General features: G+C 38.1%; 3 protein-coding genes across 5 annotated transcripts; 2 read left to right on the top strand and 1 right to left on the bottom strand.

The window, feature by feature from the left end:
• Positions 1-1,947: 1,947 nt before the first annotated feature.
• On the top strand, positions 1,948-2,980 carry LOC111789813 (LOB domain-containing protein 19-like). The gene is made up of 2 exons (XM_023670515.2): positions 1,948-2,330; positions 2,419-2,980. Exons 1-2 carry the CDS (start codon positions 1,965-1,967, stop codon positions 2,782-2,784), a joined length of 732 nt encoding a protein of 243 aa, XP_023526283.2. The 5' UTR covers positions 1,948-1,964; the 3' UTR covers positions 2,785-2,980.
• Positions 2,406-5,712, bottom strand: LOC111789812 (Tetratricopeptide repeat (TPR)-like superfamily protein). Of its 3 annotated transcripts, none has more exons than XM_023670513.2 (3): positions 4,977-5,712; positions 3,418-4,195; positions 2,684-2,820 (listed from the first exon to the last, which is right to left on the bottom strand). In XM_023670513.2, exons 1-2 carry the CDS (start codon positions 5,433-5,435, stop codon positions 3,419-3,421), a joined length of 1,236 nt encoding a protein of 411 aa, XP_023526281.2. In that variant the 5' UTR covers positions 5,436-5,712; the 3' UTR covers positions 2,684-2,820; position 3,418. The 3 variants fall into 3 exon arrangements, with proteins under 3 accessions (XP_086978018.1, XP_023526281.2, XP_023526280.2); XM_023670512.2 differs by having other exon boundaries at positions 2,685-2,823; XM_087121892.1 differs by having other exon boundaries at positions 2,406-4,195.
• Positions 5,713-6,683: 971 nt separating this feature from the next.
• Positions 6,684-15,235, top strand: LOC111790129 (brefeldin A-inhibited guanine nucleotide-exchange protein 2). Its single transcript, XM_023670956.2, has 11 exons — positions 6,684-8,135; positions 9,123-9,440; positions 9,518-9,863; positions 9,956-10,378; positions 10,449-10,741; positions 10,970-11,243; positions 12,040-12,542; positions 12,658-12,979; positions 13,066-13,444; positions 13,618-14,300; positions 14,518-15,235. The coding sequence occupies exons 1-11, from the start codon at positions 6,940-6,942 to the stop codon at positions 15,133-15,135; spliced, it is 5,355 nt and encodes a 1,784-aa protein (XP_023526724.2). The 5' UTR covers positions 6,684-6,939; the 3' UTR covers positions 15,136-15,235.
• The last annotated feature ends 224 nt before the right edge of the window (positions 15,236-15,459 follow it).

Below are 15,459 nucleotides of genomic sequence, written 5' to 3' on the forward strand. Positions count from 1 at the left end.
ATAAATTTTTAGAAATAGTATCAATTTTTACCCTAAACTCTAGAGCTCGTATCGATTACAACCCTAAACCTTTCTGTGTATAAATTCAGACTCTATATTGCTACCGTTTGGATAAACATAATCTGAGACTTTTGATTTTACCAACTAGACTTGTAAACTTTCATAACTAAATCAATTTAGACTCTCAGTTTGGATTTGCTTTGAAAATCGTCCATGCATCAATCATAACCTACACATGGAAGAGCAAATGTATGAACGATTTACTCACAAAAACTTAGGGGTATAAATTATTTTTTGTGTTACAATATATTTACATCTTTGCCACTAAACTTTCAATGGCTAACTTATAGTTGAAGCTACATACAATAAATTTAGTATTGAAGTTGAAAATAAGTTACTTAAAGTCTCATGTTAAATAAAAAAAAATATTCAATAGTAATCAATAAGCACTAAAATATTAATTAAAAGAAGTTTTAAGGACAGCGTAGAGTGTATAGGGCATTTTTTTTTCAAAGATTTGATGTCAAGTTGTAATTTTTAATACATAGTTTTATTGAAGATTGAAAATTTTGTTGAGTAATGATAGTGGTAGTAGGCCATAGTTTTGGTAATCTCGAGGCTAAATCTTTTACTAATAAGCTCAAGAAAGCTTCTAAGATATTGCATAATTCAAGCAGCATTTTCTGTACACACCAAAAATAATATATATATTTTAAAAATATATATAAATATATTTTATTTCTTGCCCTCTTCATTTTTCTTCCCTCTCCCTCTCTAGATTCTTCTTTTTCCACGCTTTCTAATAATTTTTAATTTTACATTTAGACTTTTTAGAGTCGCAAGATGCCATTTGTACTAGCTCTTAATGCATATTTCAGCTAATTTGTTTTCAGTGTCTTAATATTTTACTCTTATAAAATGAGCTAAATTAAAAAATATTATTTATAATTTTGTACAGGGTTTAAAAAATATTCTTATTTTTTAAAAAAGAAATTTTAAAAATTTAATTTTGAAGGCAAATCATACTCTTCAATATTTAAAAAACTTGAAAAGTACCCTTAATTTTCTTTTTTTAAAAAAAGTTTAAAAAATATCATTAGCTAGTACAATAGATACTTACCAACTTTTTAAAATAATTTTGAAGTTTTATTTTTGAAATTTTTTAAAAAAATTCAGAACATTAATAAAATTTAAAATTTTGAAAATTCAAAGAGAAATACTTTCAGATTCTCATTTATAATTATTTTTTAAACTTTTTTAAAGTTTGGTATTATTAAATTTAGGGATACTTTAGAGAGAAAATACAAACTAGAGGATATTTTTTTAAAATTAATTTAACCTTAAAAATATTTCTATTCCACGTGATAAATTCTACAATTTACAAACTACAAGCATACTCCATCTATGATCAAAATTCATATTTGATAATATTGTATCCATTATATTATTAACACTCGTCTAAACTAAAAACATTATTTAGAGACAAAATATGAATTTCTTCATAACTAATTTTAAAATGAATTCCATTAAATAAATAAATAAATAAATACATAAATAATAATAAACAATTATCCCTATAATCCACCTCGTTGTCAACACAAATTTATTTTACAAGTAGGTTCATATTTTCTATACTTTTTTTTTTTTCATTAATTAGCTTTAAATACATTTTAAAAAAGATTTATTGGCGGTCCTCGTATCCTCCACTCCACGTAGCTTTGAAAACATGGAAGGTGGCGGAATTTTAATAATATTAATTCATTAATATTATTACAAAAATGGACCTATGTTTCAATCTTCCAAAACCTACATTTCCTTCTAATTTGCAAATCCCATCAAACAACTAAGAGATAGAGTAAAAGAAAGTGTTATATACCTTGTGATCCACAAACCTCAAAGTCAGCTCCATATATATATAAATCCATTCTTGTCTTGTTCTTCCAGTAAGCCTTGCTTAGCTTTTGATGAAAGAACGGCAAGAAAGCAAGAAGGCCGAGATGAGCTCGAGGCACGGCGGTGGAGGTTGCAAGGAGGGCAATGGTGGTAGTAGAAGCAATGGCAGCGGTGGACCGTGTGGGGCGTGCAAGTTTCTGCGGAGGAAGTGTACACCGGAGTGTATATTTGCACCTTACTTTGACTCTGAACAAGGCACGACTCATTTTGCAGCCGTGCACAAAGTGTTCGGAGCTAGTAATGTGTCGAAGCTGCTTCTGCATATTCCTGAACACAAGCGCCTCGACGCAGCTATAACTATATGCTACGAGGCACAAGCTCGTGTTAGAGAGCCAGTTTTTGGTTGTGTTGCTCATATCTTTGCCCTTCAACAACAGGTAAAACAAAATTAGCTGAAGCTCTATTCGATAACTATTTGGCTTTCGAAAATTTAAACTAATTCGAGTTCTATACATTATCTTTTAGGCTGCGAGGTTGCAAGTAGAGCTTGCATACTTGCAAGCGTACCTAGCAGCATCTGAGCTTTCAAGAACCGCACCACATCCACAGGCACAGCCACAAGATCTGGTCAAGCCAACAATACCCTCAATTGTAAACCTTCCATTAGATTGCTCTTCTTTGCCTTCTGCTGCATCAGATCTTTCACTACTTATCGATCCTGTGGAGCAAGCTTCGCCGGCAAAGTTGCAGTCTCCATTGGAATTCTGTCAAATTAGAAGCAACAATTTCCCATCCATGGGCAGCATTGATCAACAAATTGTCCAAAAACAACTCTCCACGATGCAACGCATCGGTGCCTCGCTATTTCCGTACGTCCCTAAAGGAGCCTAACTGGTGATTGGACTGCTAATAATCTCAGGGTTCTTCCTGCTGATCAATAAGTTAAACTTCAGCTTACTTATATCATGTTTTGATCATCATGAAGGTTTCAATAACAAGCTTGTAAAACTCTTTTCTCGTCTATTTCTATTTGAAAATTATGCAACCACTACCCTTAAAAGCAGAAATGAAGCAGAAATTTGTGTTCTTTATACTTCAATTCACATGGGAAAAGTGAACTTTGCATCCAAGGAAGTGTTCGTAACTTGTCCTGTGACATCTCACATCGGTTGGAGAAGGGAAACGAAACACTCCTTATAAGGTTGTGGAAACAGTAGACGCGTTTTAAAACTGTGAGGCTGACAGTGATACGTAACATGCTAAAACGGACAATTTCTACTAGCGGTGGGCTTGGGCTGTTACAAAGGTATTAGAGCCAGACATTGGGCGCTGTGCCAGCGAGGACGCTGGGCCCCAAGGGGGTGGATTGTGAGATCCCACATGGGTTGGAGAGGGGAATGAAACACTCCTTACAGCTGTGTGGAAACATCTCCCTACTAGACGCGTTCTAAAACTGTGAGGCTGAAGGCGATACGTAACAAGCCAAAGCAAACAATTTCTGCTAGCGGTGGGGGCTGTTCGTACCTTATCCGCTGGCTTCTTTCACAGCGTATTCTCTCAAGACAAGTTCTACCTCTTCTACCACCCCTAGTCTTTTAAGCCAGGCTGCCAGTACTTCTGAAGCTTCCTTCCCAACCATGAGCTTCTCCTTCTCCAAATCTATGAGAAGTTCCAACGCAGCGTTCAGCCTGTTCTCCTTTTCATATGCACTTAATACCAACGCTATGCATTTGTCACTAGGTTCAAGACCAGCCCTCCTCATATTGTCAAAAGCAATTTGTGCCTTTTGGCTTTGGCCTGCCATCAAATACGCATTGATCAGTAGACCACATAACTTATCATCAGGAGGAATAGCAGCCAACTGAATAGCATCGAACACCCTTTGAGCTCCTTCGGCATTGCTAGCCATCGAGTACGCTCTTAACAAAGCCTTGTAAACTTCACTTCCTGCATATATGTCTTTCTCATCCATTTCTTTGAGAATGTTCTCACCTTCCTCGGGCATCCCAGCTCGGATAAATGCCATAATCATCGCATCATACGATCTTCGATCCAACGGTTCCTCGAGCAGTTTGAGCTCTTCAAAAGTTTGTTTGGCCAGACTAAGTTCGTCAGCCTTGCTATAAATGTGGATCATTGTGGTTAATGTTATTTGATCACAAGCAAAACCCCTTTCTCTCATGCTTAAGAGAATTCTTTCAGCATCCTCGAGTTGGTTTCGCTTCCCATAGTAATGAATTATCTTTGTGTAGTCCCGAGTACTGGCTTCAAATGTTCTCTCTACAAGAGCAGCTTCTGCCACCTAAGAGCAACAAACAAACTCATCGACTTAGATTACGAGATATCATCGATCGCTAAGGTCACACCATTTGATAACCATTTGAATTTTGAATATTGTGTTTGTTTTTGCATAATTTACTTACCATAATCTTCATCTTTGAATTCTTAAACAAAAATATGTTTTTGAAAAACTTTCTTTTTTTTAATTCTTAAAATTTGGTTATAAATTTAGTTTTCGGAAACACAAAATTAAATGGTTACCAAACGGAATCTTAATAAATAGGAAACTTCATCGTATCAACCGAGCCAGTTCGAATATGCAAAATAGTCTCTTAAACATAAGCAAAGAATCTAGATGATATTTGCAACTATATTATACAACTTCAAGAGAAATTTGGATTGCTTCTGTCTAACTCAAAGAAGGGGAAGGAACTTAACAATCAGAATAGGTTCCTATATAACACTGATGTTTATCAAGAATAAGATGAATCCCGTGTTCGTGTTCGTGTTCATTTGGTTCTTAAACTTTCAAAATTATAAATTTAGTCCTCAATTATTAAATTTTCTTAAATTTAGACATAAATTGCAAGTTTAGGATTCAGTCAAACATAAAACTAAAATTTATGTTTAATAGAACCATTAATTTTTAAAATTTTCGAATTTGTCAATCTAACTGTAAAATCTTATAGATTTATTGAACAAAAATTTGCAAAAAATTGAAAGTTTTGAGGATTAAGAACTTGTACTTTGACCTTCAGAATATTATGCAGTAGATTTATGAAACTATACGAGATTTAACGTACCTCGATGTAAAGTGGATGATCCAAAATTCTCAAATGCTTAAGAACTGAAAGCCAATCAGCTCTTTTAGGCTTCATAATCCTCACCCACGCCGCCAACATATCTGATAAATTACCATTTTGAGGCGAAAAACAGATAATTTGCTTCATCACAGCCTTACATCTTTTAGTCATCTTGGGAGGAAGCTGAGATATAGCCTGCTTTTGCATTTCAGTAATATCAGAGCCTACCTCCACCCACCGAAACCTCGGTTTCTCTCTTCCACTCTCTAACGTGTGAACTTCCTCAACAATGGCGGCAACAGTAGCCAATTGATAACACCTTCTGCGAGGACTTAAAACTCTGAGTCTTCGCCCAGTTAAGCCTCTACAGTAACAGGAATACGAACTCCTTGCAGTTCCATTAACCAGCGGCTGTTTTGGATGAATTTGATAGAGAATGTTACAGACGGAGGTTCCCATAATCAACGAGAAAACTCAAAATCGCACAAAAAAGAAACAATGTTGTTCGCTCAGTATGAACAAATTCTACGATACGATTAAGCGGCAGAGAGAATCGCAGAACGATAATCCAACGTTTGAACAAAAAATCGGAAAGCTGTGTTCAAGCAAAGAGGATAGAGAAGAAGAAATCCGACATTGGAGACGTTAATCCTTATCTGGGGAATCCGGCGCGCGTCGAATCGTGGAGCTCTGCAAGAAATCCGTACGACTGAACAGAGAAATCCATAGAATGGATCAAATTCTCGGGACTATACCCGATAACTGCAATCGGATTGTTCGGAATATGGGCTTTTTTGGGCCCAACTGTCCCAGTTGGGCCTCCATTTCCTCCTGGATTTTCTGCAGGCCCAGTCTGTATCAATTTTTATTACATATATTCAATTTCTCGTAAAATATTGCCACCATTTATTTAATTTCAAGTATTTCACACACTAATTTAAATAAAAATAATTATTAAAAAATTCATAAATTTCAACAAAAATCTAACTCAAATATATTAATAAATCCCTTTTTGTTTTTGTGGCTATTAATAATCATTTAATTTTTTATTTTTGGGTTCTCAATAGTGATTTTAATGATTTTAAAATTATTTTTAAATAACTAATTACGACTTTATGAAAGCGTCAACGTGAGCATAAATTTAATTAGAAATCATGAAAATTAATAAAATAAGTTTTAGTATATAGTTTAATTTGAATATGATCGTCTCTTTTTTTAAATATTTTTTAAAAATAAAGTTAATGAAAAATTTATAATAATTTAAATTTATAACCAATCATAGAAAAATATGGAAATTATTTGGATTGTTAAATAAGAGTTTCGTTATCTAAGAAAATGCTTAATTAGGATGTAATTGATTATTTTTTAATATTAGATAAAGATAAAATTTAAAACTTTAAAATATTAAAAACAAATTAAAAACAGAAAGCAACCAGTGACACTTCAGCATATAACAATTTATTTATTCATATAATAATTCAGGCAACGTTAACGATTTACGAGGACGAATTTCCCTCCCCGAGTATTATCTTACCCGCCGATCCGAACAGCTAAAAACGCGCCATTAAAACATTTATTCCCAAAAGCCCTGAGCAAACAAGCGTTGCTGCAACGTTCATGAGGTGTCTCCCCGCTAAATTCAAAGGGCTTATTGGTCATTTCACTTAGAAAATAAAACTAAATCTAAATAAGAGAAAAGTAAAGACGGCTCAAACGCGATCTAAATCTCAACCAACCCTTCTCCCATTTCCACGATCTCTCTCTTTCTGATACAGAGAGAATGCTCTCTCCGGAGCCGGCGACGTCACCGGCGGTCATTGCGATCTAATCCGACTGAGTCAAATTCCGCCATTGCCGGAGCGGGTAACATTCCGGTGACCAGAGTGGAAGCTAAAACCCTAACAATTGTTCATTTCTTGGTAGATCCTGACTAGCTTGTCCGGATCTCACAAACTTGGTGGGAATGGCTTCTTCGGAAGCCGCTTCCCGTCTGAGCCAGGTCATAACCCCAGCTCTTGAGAAGATCGTTAAGAACGCGTCGTGGCGGAAGCACTCCAAGCTTGCACATGAATGCAAATCTGTTATTGAACGCCTCGCGTCCTCACCAAAGCCTTCTTCTCCATCTTCTCCGTCGTCTCCTACTGATTCCGAGGTTGAAGGTGCGGTTCCCGGCCCCCTCAACGATGGCGGTCCGGATGAACATTCGCTCGCTGAGTCCGAGTCTATTCTTAGCCCACTCATCAATGCTTCATCCTCGGGAGTTCTCAAGATAGCTGATCCAGCAGTTGATTGCATTCAAAAGTTGATCGCGTATGGTTATTTGCGTGGCGAGGCTGACCCCAGCGGAGGCGTTGAGGGGAAACTACTGGCGAAGCTGATCGAATCGGTGTGCAAATGTCACGATTTAGGTGATGACGCTCTCGAGCTTTTGGTGCTCAAGACGCTTTTATCGGCTGTCACGTCGATCTCGTTACGAATTCACGGGGATTGTTTGCTGCAGATTGTTAAGACTTGTTACGATATCTACTTGGACAGTAAGAATGTGATTAATCAAACTACAGCAAAGGCATCGTTGATTCAAATGCTAGTGATCGTGTTCCGGAGAATGGAGGCAGATTCGTCTACAGTTCCTGTTCAGCCTATTGTTGTTGCGGAATTGATGGAACCGATCGAGAAAACGGACGCAGATGGGTCGATGACGCAATTTGTACAAGGGTTTATCACGAAAATTATACAGGACATTGACGGGGTTTTGAATCCGGCCACGCCCGGTAAGGTGTCCATAGGTGCGCACGATGGTGCATTTGAGACTACTACGGTGGAAACAACGAATCCTGCTGATTTGCTGGATTCAACTGACAAGGATATGTTGGACGCAAAGTATTGGGAGATTAGTATGTACAAAACGGCACTGGAGGGAAGGAAAGGGGAATTGGCAGATGGGGAGGGCGAGAGAGACGATGATTTGGAAATTCAGATTGGTAATAAGCTGCGGAGGGATGCATTCTTGGTGTTCAGAGCTCTTTGCAAGCTATCCATGAAGACACCACCGAAGGAGGCAATGGCGGATCCGCAGTTGATGAAGGGGAAGATTGTCGCATTGGAATTGCTCAAAATTTTGCTGGAAAATGCTGGTGCTGTTTTCAGAACGAGTGAGAGGTATTTTATACATTCTTATGATTGGAATCTGCATTGATATATCAATTTTTTTTAACTCGCAATCTTTTACCTCTTGTGGATCTTTACCTTGCTCTGGAAGATTAAAAATAAGAAAATCAAGTTCTTTTCTTGCTTGGTTACCCTGCGGAGGTTAAATTCCGTGGACTAAAGATCTTTTTACCTGGTTCTGGGTCCTTTATGGCATGTGTTATGCTGGAGGGTAATGGAGGATCTAGACCACTTGCTTTGGAGTTGCCCCTCAGAGCTGATTATTGGCTACTTGTGTTATTAGTTGGGTGTCTCCCTGAGGTTGTAGGGAGCTTCTCAAATTATTCATCCCATGTGGGGTAGTAGGGACTCCATAACGGTTGAGTTGTGCTCGTATTGACAAACTGTATTTTGGTTTTTTTTTTTTCCGGGAGGGGAGGGGAGGGGAGGGGGAGGATAAGAAGCACGTTACTCGCAAAACGATGAGAAACAACTTAGGGGCTAGGGGTAGAGAAATCCCCTCCCAAGGACTACGGAGGATTACAAAGGAAGAGTCTTCTAGTCATGATAATAAGAAAGTCTATAATTACAGAAGGAATGAATTTGTTATGATTAGTACATCACCAAAAAGTTGTTTTCTGTATGCTACGACGAAAAGAATCCAGTGAAGTCGACATATTTTTGGTTTAGCTTCTACCAACTCCTTATTGAATTGGAGCCGAGAATTACTTGAAAATGGATTAGTAGGTGGCATGGGCTACGAGTATAAAGCCAGGCTTTTTGTATGATAGTTTTCAATTATACTTGCATTTTTCTTGATGAAAACTAGTTGAAATTGGTGGTAGAATTGTCCACTCTGATATTGGTTCTCCTTGCTTGGTGTCCCTGTCGTTGCATTTTGATGAACTTGCTTTCTCACAGGCAAAAAATGTGCATTAGATTTTCTCTTGTTGTACTTCTGGTGGCAAATCATTAGTACTAAAAATGTCTATACAACAGGTTTCTGGGTGCCATTAAGCAGTATTTGTGTCTTTCATTGTTGAAGAACAGCGCTTCAACTCTTATGATTATATTTCAGCTATCATGCTCCATTTTCATCAGTCTGGTATCACGATTTAGAGCTGGATTGAAAGCAGAGATTGGAGTCTTTTTCCCCATGATTGTTCTGAGAGTCTTGGAAAATGTTGCTCAACCAAACTTTCAACAGAAGATGATAGTGCTTCGATTCGTAGAAAAGCTGTGCGTCGATTCCCAAATATTGGTGGATATTTTTATTAATTATGATTGTGATGTCAATTCATCCAACATATTTGAGAGGTAGGTATGCAACTTTTCAAACATGGTGCTTGAGATTCTAGCAATAAGAATTCTCACCTGATGCGTGATCCTTTCAGAATGGTCAATGGACTTCTTAAAACTGCTCAAGGTGTTCCACCAGGTGTAGCAACTACACTATTGCCACCTCAGGAGTTGACCATGAAACTTGAAGCTATGAAGTGCTTAGTTGCTATCTTGAAATCAATGGGAGACTGGTTGAATAGGCAGCTAAGGATTCCAGATCCCCATTCCACCAAGAAAATCGAAGTAGCTGAAAACAGCTCGGAATCTGGTAATGTTCCAATTTCTAATGGTACTACTGATGAGCATGGTGAAGGTTCAGATTCCCATTCTGAAGTTTCCACCGATATTTCTGATGTTTCGACAATAGAGCAACGTCGTGCATACAAGCTTGAACTCCAGGTAAGCTGACGTTCTATCTTTTGTTGCAACATCTCTATCTTTTTCTGCATTGTTTATTAACTATTGTGGAACTACTTGATGACTTGTGGCAGGAAGGTATATCACTTTTTAATCGCAAACCTAAGAAAGGAATTGAATTTCTTATCAATGCTAATAAGGTGGGAAGTTCACCTGAGGAGATAGCTGCTTTTCTTAAAGATGCGTCTGGTTTGGATAAGTCTCTGATTGGTGATTATTTAGGGGAGAGGGAAGACTTATCACTTAAAGTAATGCATGCATATGTGGATTCCTTTGATTTTCAAGGATTGGAGTTTGATGAGGCCATTAGAGCACTCCTTAAAGGTTTTAGGTTGCCCGGTGAGGCACAAAAGATCGATCGTATTATGGAAAAGTTTGCCGAGCGTTATTGCAAGTGTAATCCAAAAGCTTTCATAAGTGCTGATACGGCCTATGTCCTTGCATACTCCGTCATATTGCTTAATACTGATTCCCATAACCCAATGGTTAAGAACAAGGTCTGATCCCTATCTCTGATAATCTGGTTAATGTTAAAGAGAGAATGCTTATATATTTCTCTTTATGCAGATGTCTGCTGAAGATTTCATTAGAAATAATCGTGGCATAGATGACGGTAAAGATTTGCCGGAGGAGTATCTGAAATCATTATATGAAAGGATATCAAGAAATGAGATTAAAATGAAGGATGATGAAATGGCTCCTCAACTGAGACAGTCTACAAACTCCAACAAACTCTTAGGCTTCGACAGTATCCTAAATATTGTGATTCGTAAGCGATGGGAGGACCAGAACATGGAAACGAGTGATGATCTTATCAAGCATATGCAAGAGCAATTTAAAGAGAGGGCTCGCAAATCTGAGTAAGATTGGATGGCTTTCCATGAAAATCTTCACTGCTTTAATTCTTCTTCTTAACGATTTTTTGTTCTATATTATCTGCATACAGAACTGAACTTAAGGTGTGGCTTGATCTATTTCCTTTATACCCAGAATCTAATGTTTTCCTATAAAAATTATAGGCTTCATTGAAGTTCCTTTGAAATGTGACTCTGGTTGCTTCATAATAGATTTTTCTTGTACTTTTTTAGGTCTGTTTATTATGCCGCGACAGATGTTGTCATTCTTAAATTCATGATTGAAGTATGCTGGGCTCCTATGCTGGCTGCCTTCAGTGTTCCACTCGACCGAAGTGACGATGAAGTAATTATAGCTTTATGCCTTGAAGGCTTTCAATACGCCATTCATGTTACTGCAGTAATGTCCATGAAGACTCACAGAGATGCTTTTGTGACTTCACTTGCAAAGTTTACCTCCCTCCACTCTCCTGCTGATATCAAACGAAAAAATATTGATGCAATTAAGGTTTGTTTTCGCATGCCCTGTCTTCTGCTTTTGTCTTGTTATCAGGGTGTGAGTGTCCTACTCCTTGCATTAATTATGCTCATGGCTCATCGCTCCTAAACTCAAGATCTACTTCAGGAGATAGTTTGAGTTTTGAACTATTAAATTTTCCATATCAAGGCTTGAACTAGGACCATGGAGAGATTCTTCAAATATCCCAAGCCCGCAGCATATGCTAGCTAGCGCTTTGGGTACTTTTTAGAGTTTAAATTACACAAGTCGAATAGGTCCATCGCTACAATGAGGTGATGGGTCAATGTAGTCAATACAATTTCCAGCTTCTAGTTGGCTTGGTGATCTGTTACTCAACCTCTATGGATTAATAATTATCAGGTGATATAAACTTCAAAACAGGCCATTGATGTAGGATCCTGCCAGTACAGCTGAAATTACAGAACCATAAACGAACCCACTTGCCCATAATGGGGCAAGCTTTTTGCATTATTATTTCTGGAAGGAAAACAAATTCCAGTGTAATATGATGGAAGGTGAGACGAATACTCTAGTCGAGTTCAGCTGTCTCAGTAATAATCCCTGACTCTACTGTGTATGGATATTCTGACTTCATCATTCGGTGATAAATAATAATCAACGTCCTCACCTTGGATTTAAAGACCTTTAACTTGTTTATTTTGCCTAGACGAAGTATATGAGAATGAAATATCTTTTGGCAAATATTTCTGAATGAACTGATTTTAAGTTGTTCATTTGTGGAATATGAATCTGATTGTGAAGATATTATCTGAATTTTCATTAGGCAATAGTTAAGATTGCAGACGAGGAGGGAAATTTTTTACAAGAAGCATGGGAACATATTTTGACATGTGTTTCTCGGTTTGAGCATTTACATCTCCTGGGTGAGGGTGCTCCTCCAGATGCCACTTTCTTTGCTTTTCCTCAAAATGAGTCCGAAAAGTCGAAGCAATCCAAGTCAACGATGCTTCCATTATTGAAAAAGAAAGGAGTTGGGAGGATTCAATATGCAGCTGCTGCTGTGATGAGGGGTTCGTATGATAGTGCTGGTATAACTGGCAATGCTTCTGGAGTCACATCAGAACAGATGAACAATTTGGTTTCTAATCTAAACATGTTAGAACAAGTTGGAAGTTCTGAAATGAACCGCATCTTCACCAGGAGCCAAAAGTTAAACAGTGAAGCTATTGTGGACTTTGTTAAGGCACTCTGCAAGGTTTCCATGGAGGAGCTGCGTTCCACATCCGATCCTCGTGTCTTCAGCCTTACAAAGATTGTTGAGATTGCGTATGAACTTTTGCCCTTTTCATTTAATGGAAATCTCAGTTTTTATTCCTGCTTAATGATTAGTACAAGTTTGTTTATTTACGGAATTCGTAAGGCAGTTTGCTCAACATTTCAGGCACTATAACATGAACCGCATCCGGCTTGTATGGTCAAGCATCTGGCATGTGCTTTCTGATTTCTTTGTGACCATTGGATGCTCTGAAAATCTTTCAATTGCAATATTTGCAATGGATTCCTTGCGTCAATTATCGATGAAGTTCTTAGACCGAGAAGAGCTGGCGAATTACAACTTTCAGAATGAATTTATGAAGCCTTTTGTCATTGTAATGCGTAAGAGCAGTGCTGTTGAGATTCGAGAATTGATTATTCGATGCGTCTCTCAGATGGTTTTGTCTCGAGTTAATAATGTTAAATCTGGATGGAAGAGCATGTTCATGGTATGGGAAGCCTATGTGAACTCCATCCTACTTTTTGTTCTATTTTGGTTGCTTCTCGATGAATTGATGTTTGTCTTTATTTTCAGGTCTTCACTACAGCTGCTTCTGATGACCACAAGAATATTGTTCTTCTCGCCTTCGAAATAATCGAAAAGATTATAAGAGACTATTTTCCATACATTACGGAGACCGAAACGACCACCTTTACAGATTGTGTAAATTGCCTAATCGCATTTACCAATAATAGGTTTAACAAAGACATTAGCCTCAATGCCATTGCCTTTTTACGGTTCTGTGCAACCAAACTTGCTGAAGGAGATCTTGGATCCTCATCAAGGAACAAGGACAAGGAACTCTCTGGAAAAATTTCGTCTCTTTCGCCTCGGAGAGCAAAAGATGGCAAACATGATACCGAGATGACCGACAAAGACAACCATCTCTATTTTTGGTTCCCTTTGTTAGCTGGTAATGACACTGCCTAATTTGCCTTTTATTTAAACTGTCAAGCATTTGTATCCAGACAATATCTAATTATTCTATTCTGTAAGAAGTTTTGAGAAAGGGAAATCTAACATATGGCGTTGTAAGGGTTACTTCACTTCTAATGACACTCAAGTATTTTGTTTCGGACTTTGCAGGCTTGTCGGAACTGAGCTTCGATCCCAGGCCCGAGATCCGAAAAAGTGCCTTACAAGTGTTGTTTGATACCTTACGCAAGCATGGTCACCATTTCTCGTTACCATTGTGGGAACGGGTTTTTGAGTCTGTCCTGTTTCCAATATTTGATTATGTCCGACATGCTATTGATCCATCAAGTACTTCATCGGAGCAGGGAGCCGATAGCGAGAATGGGGAACTTGATCAAGATGCGTGGTTGTATGAGACATGTACCTTGGCTCTGCAACTAGTTGTTGACCTTTTTGTCAAATTTTATAGTACTGTCAATCCCCTTCTGAAGAAAGTCTTGACGCTTCTGGTTAGTTTTATCAAGCGTCCTCACCAAAGCCTTGCTGGCATCGGTATTGCTGCGTTTGTTCGCTTGATGAGCAATGCAGGAGATTTATTTTCCGAGGAGAAGTGGCAAGAAGTGGTTTTCGCTTTAGGAGAAGCAACATCTGCGACGCTTCCCGATTTCACGTTCCTAGTCAATACCGATTCTACAATAAGAAGCCACAGACTTGAGTTGAATGGGGAGAGTAATGCAGAGACTAATGGTTCTGAGTTACCCGACGATGATACCGAAAGCCTAAGAACGCAACATGTTTACATTTCAATATCGGATGCCAAATGTCGAGCTGCTGTTCAGCTTTTATTGATACAGGTAGGTTCTGTAAGCTCACCTGTCTCTTTGTGCTTATTGTATTACAACGTCTGTGTGAGTCTTCAATATTATAGTTGTGGATGCAAGAGGCCTCTTTGTTTTGCTGATAAAACTGAATAAGCTGCTCATTTGTTACAATAACTTGCAAATATGCAACTTTTCTGCTGTTCGGATTTCTATTGATAAAATCTGACAGTTCTCTTGTAAAATTTGGCAGGCAGTTATGGAGACCTACAACATGTATAGGTCTCACCTTTCGACGAAAAACGTGTTGGTCCTATTTGATGCTTTGCACGGTGTAGCATCTCATGCTCATAGCATTAATACCAGTTCGGCCCTACGTTCAAAGCTACAAGAGTTTGCGTCCATAACGCAAATGCAAGACCCTCCGCTGTTACGACTCGAAAACGAGTCATACCAAATTTGCCTCACTTTTGTACAGAATCTTATTTTGGATAAACCTCATAGTTATGAGGAGGCCGAGGTTGAATTGTACCTTGTTAAGCTTTGCCACGAGGTGTTGCAGTTCTACGTTGAAACAGCGCGGTATGGCCTTGTGGTCGAAGCATCAGCTAGTAGCGGCACACAACCACATTGGCCAATTCCTTTGGGTTCTGGGAAGCAAAGGGAGTTAGCTACTCGGGCGCCTCTGATCGTAGCGATTCTTCAGGCCATTTGTAATCTAAATGAGGCTTCATTCGAGAAGAATTTGGCAGGGTTCTTCCCTTTATTGTCTAGCTTGATAAGTTGTGAACATGGATCGAATGAGGTCCAAGTAGCTCTCACTGAAATGCTCAGTGCTTCGGTCGGTCCCATTTTGCTTCGGTCTTGTTGATCCTTCTCGGTAAGTCCAGATCTCAAATTTTGAGATGTATGATAAAATATTTATTGAAGCCTTCAGTCGTTTTTTTTTTATTCCAGTCGATTTTTCATTACATTTCCCTTCTCGCTTCAATGATCATAGCATAAGTTTAGGCATGTAGCATAAGGAGTTAGCGATGGCTTTGAATTTTTGCTAGTAATACTTAACCACATTGAATCTTAATTTATTTTGGACAGCCCCATCCATTCAGAATTCATAGGGATAGAGTTTCTTGCCTATGTTCATAAATATATTTTCAAGCTGTAAATTTGCATGTTCGATGAGGCAAGAAGTGTC

Source organism: Cucurbita pepo, chromosome 3 (genome assembly GCF_057944985.1).
Source record: "Cucurbita pepo subsp. pepo isolate OVF chromosome 3, ASM5794498v1, whole genome shotgun sequence".
Lineage (NCBI taxonomy): Eukaryota > Viridiplantae > Streptophyta > Magnoliopsida > Cucurbitales > Cucurbitaceae > Cucurbita > Cucurbita pepo.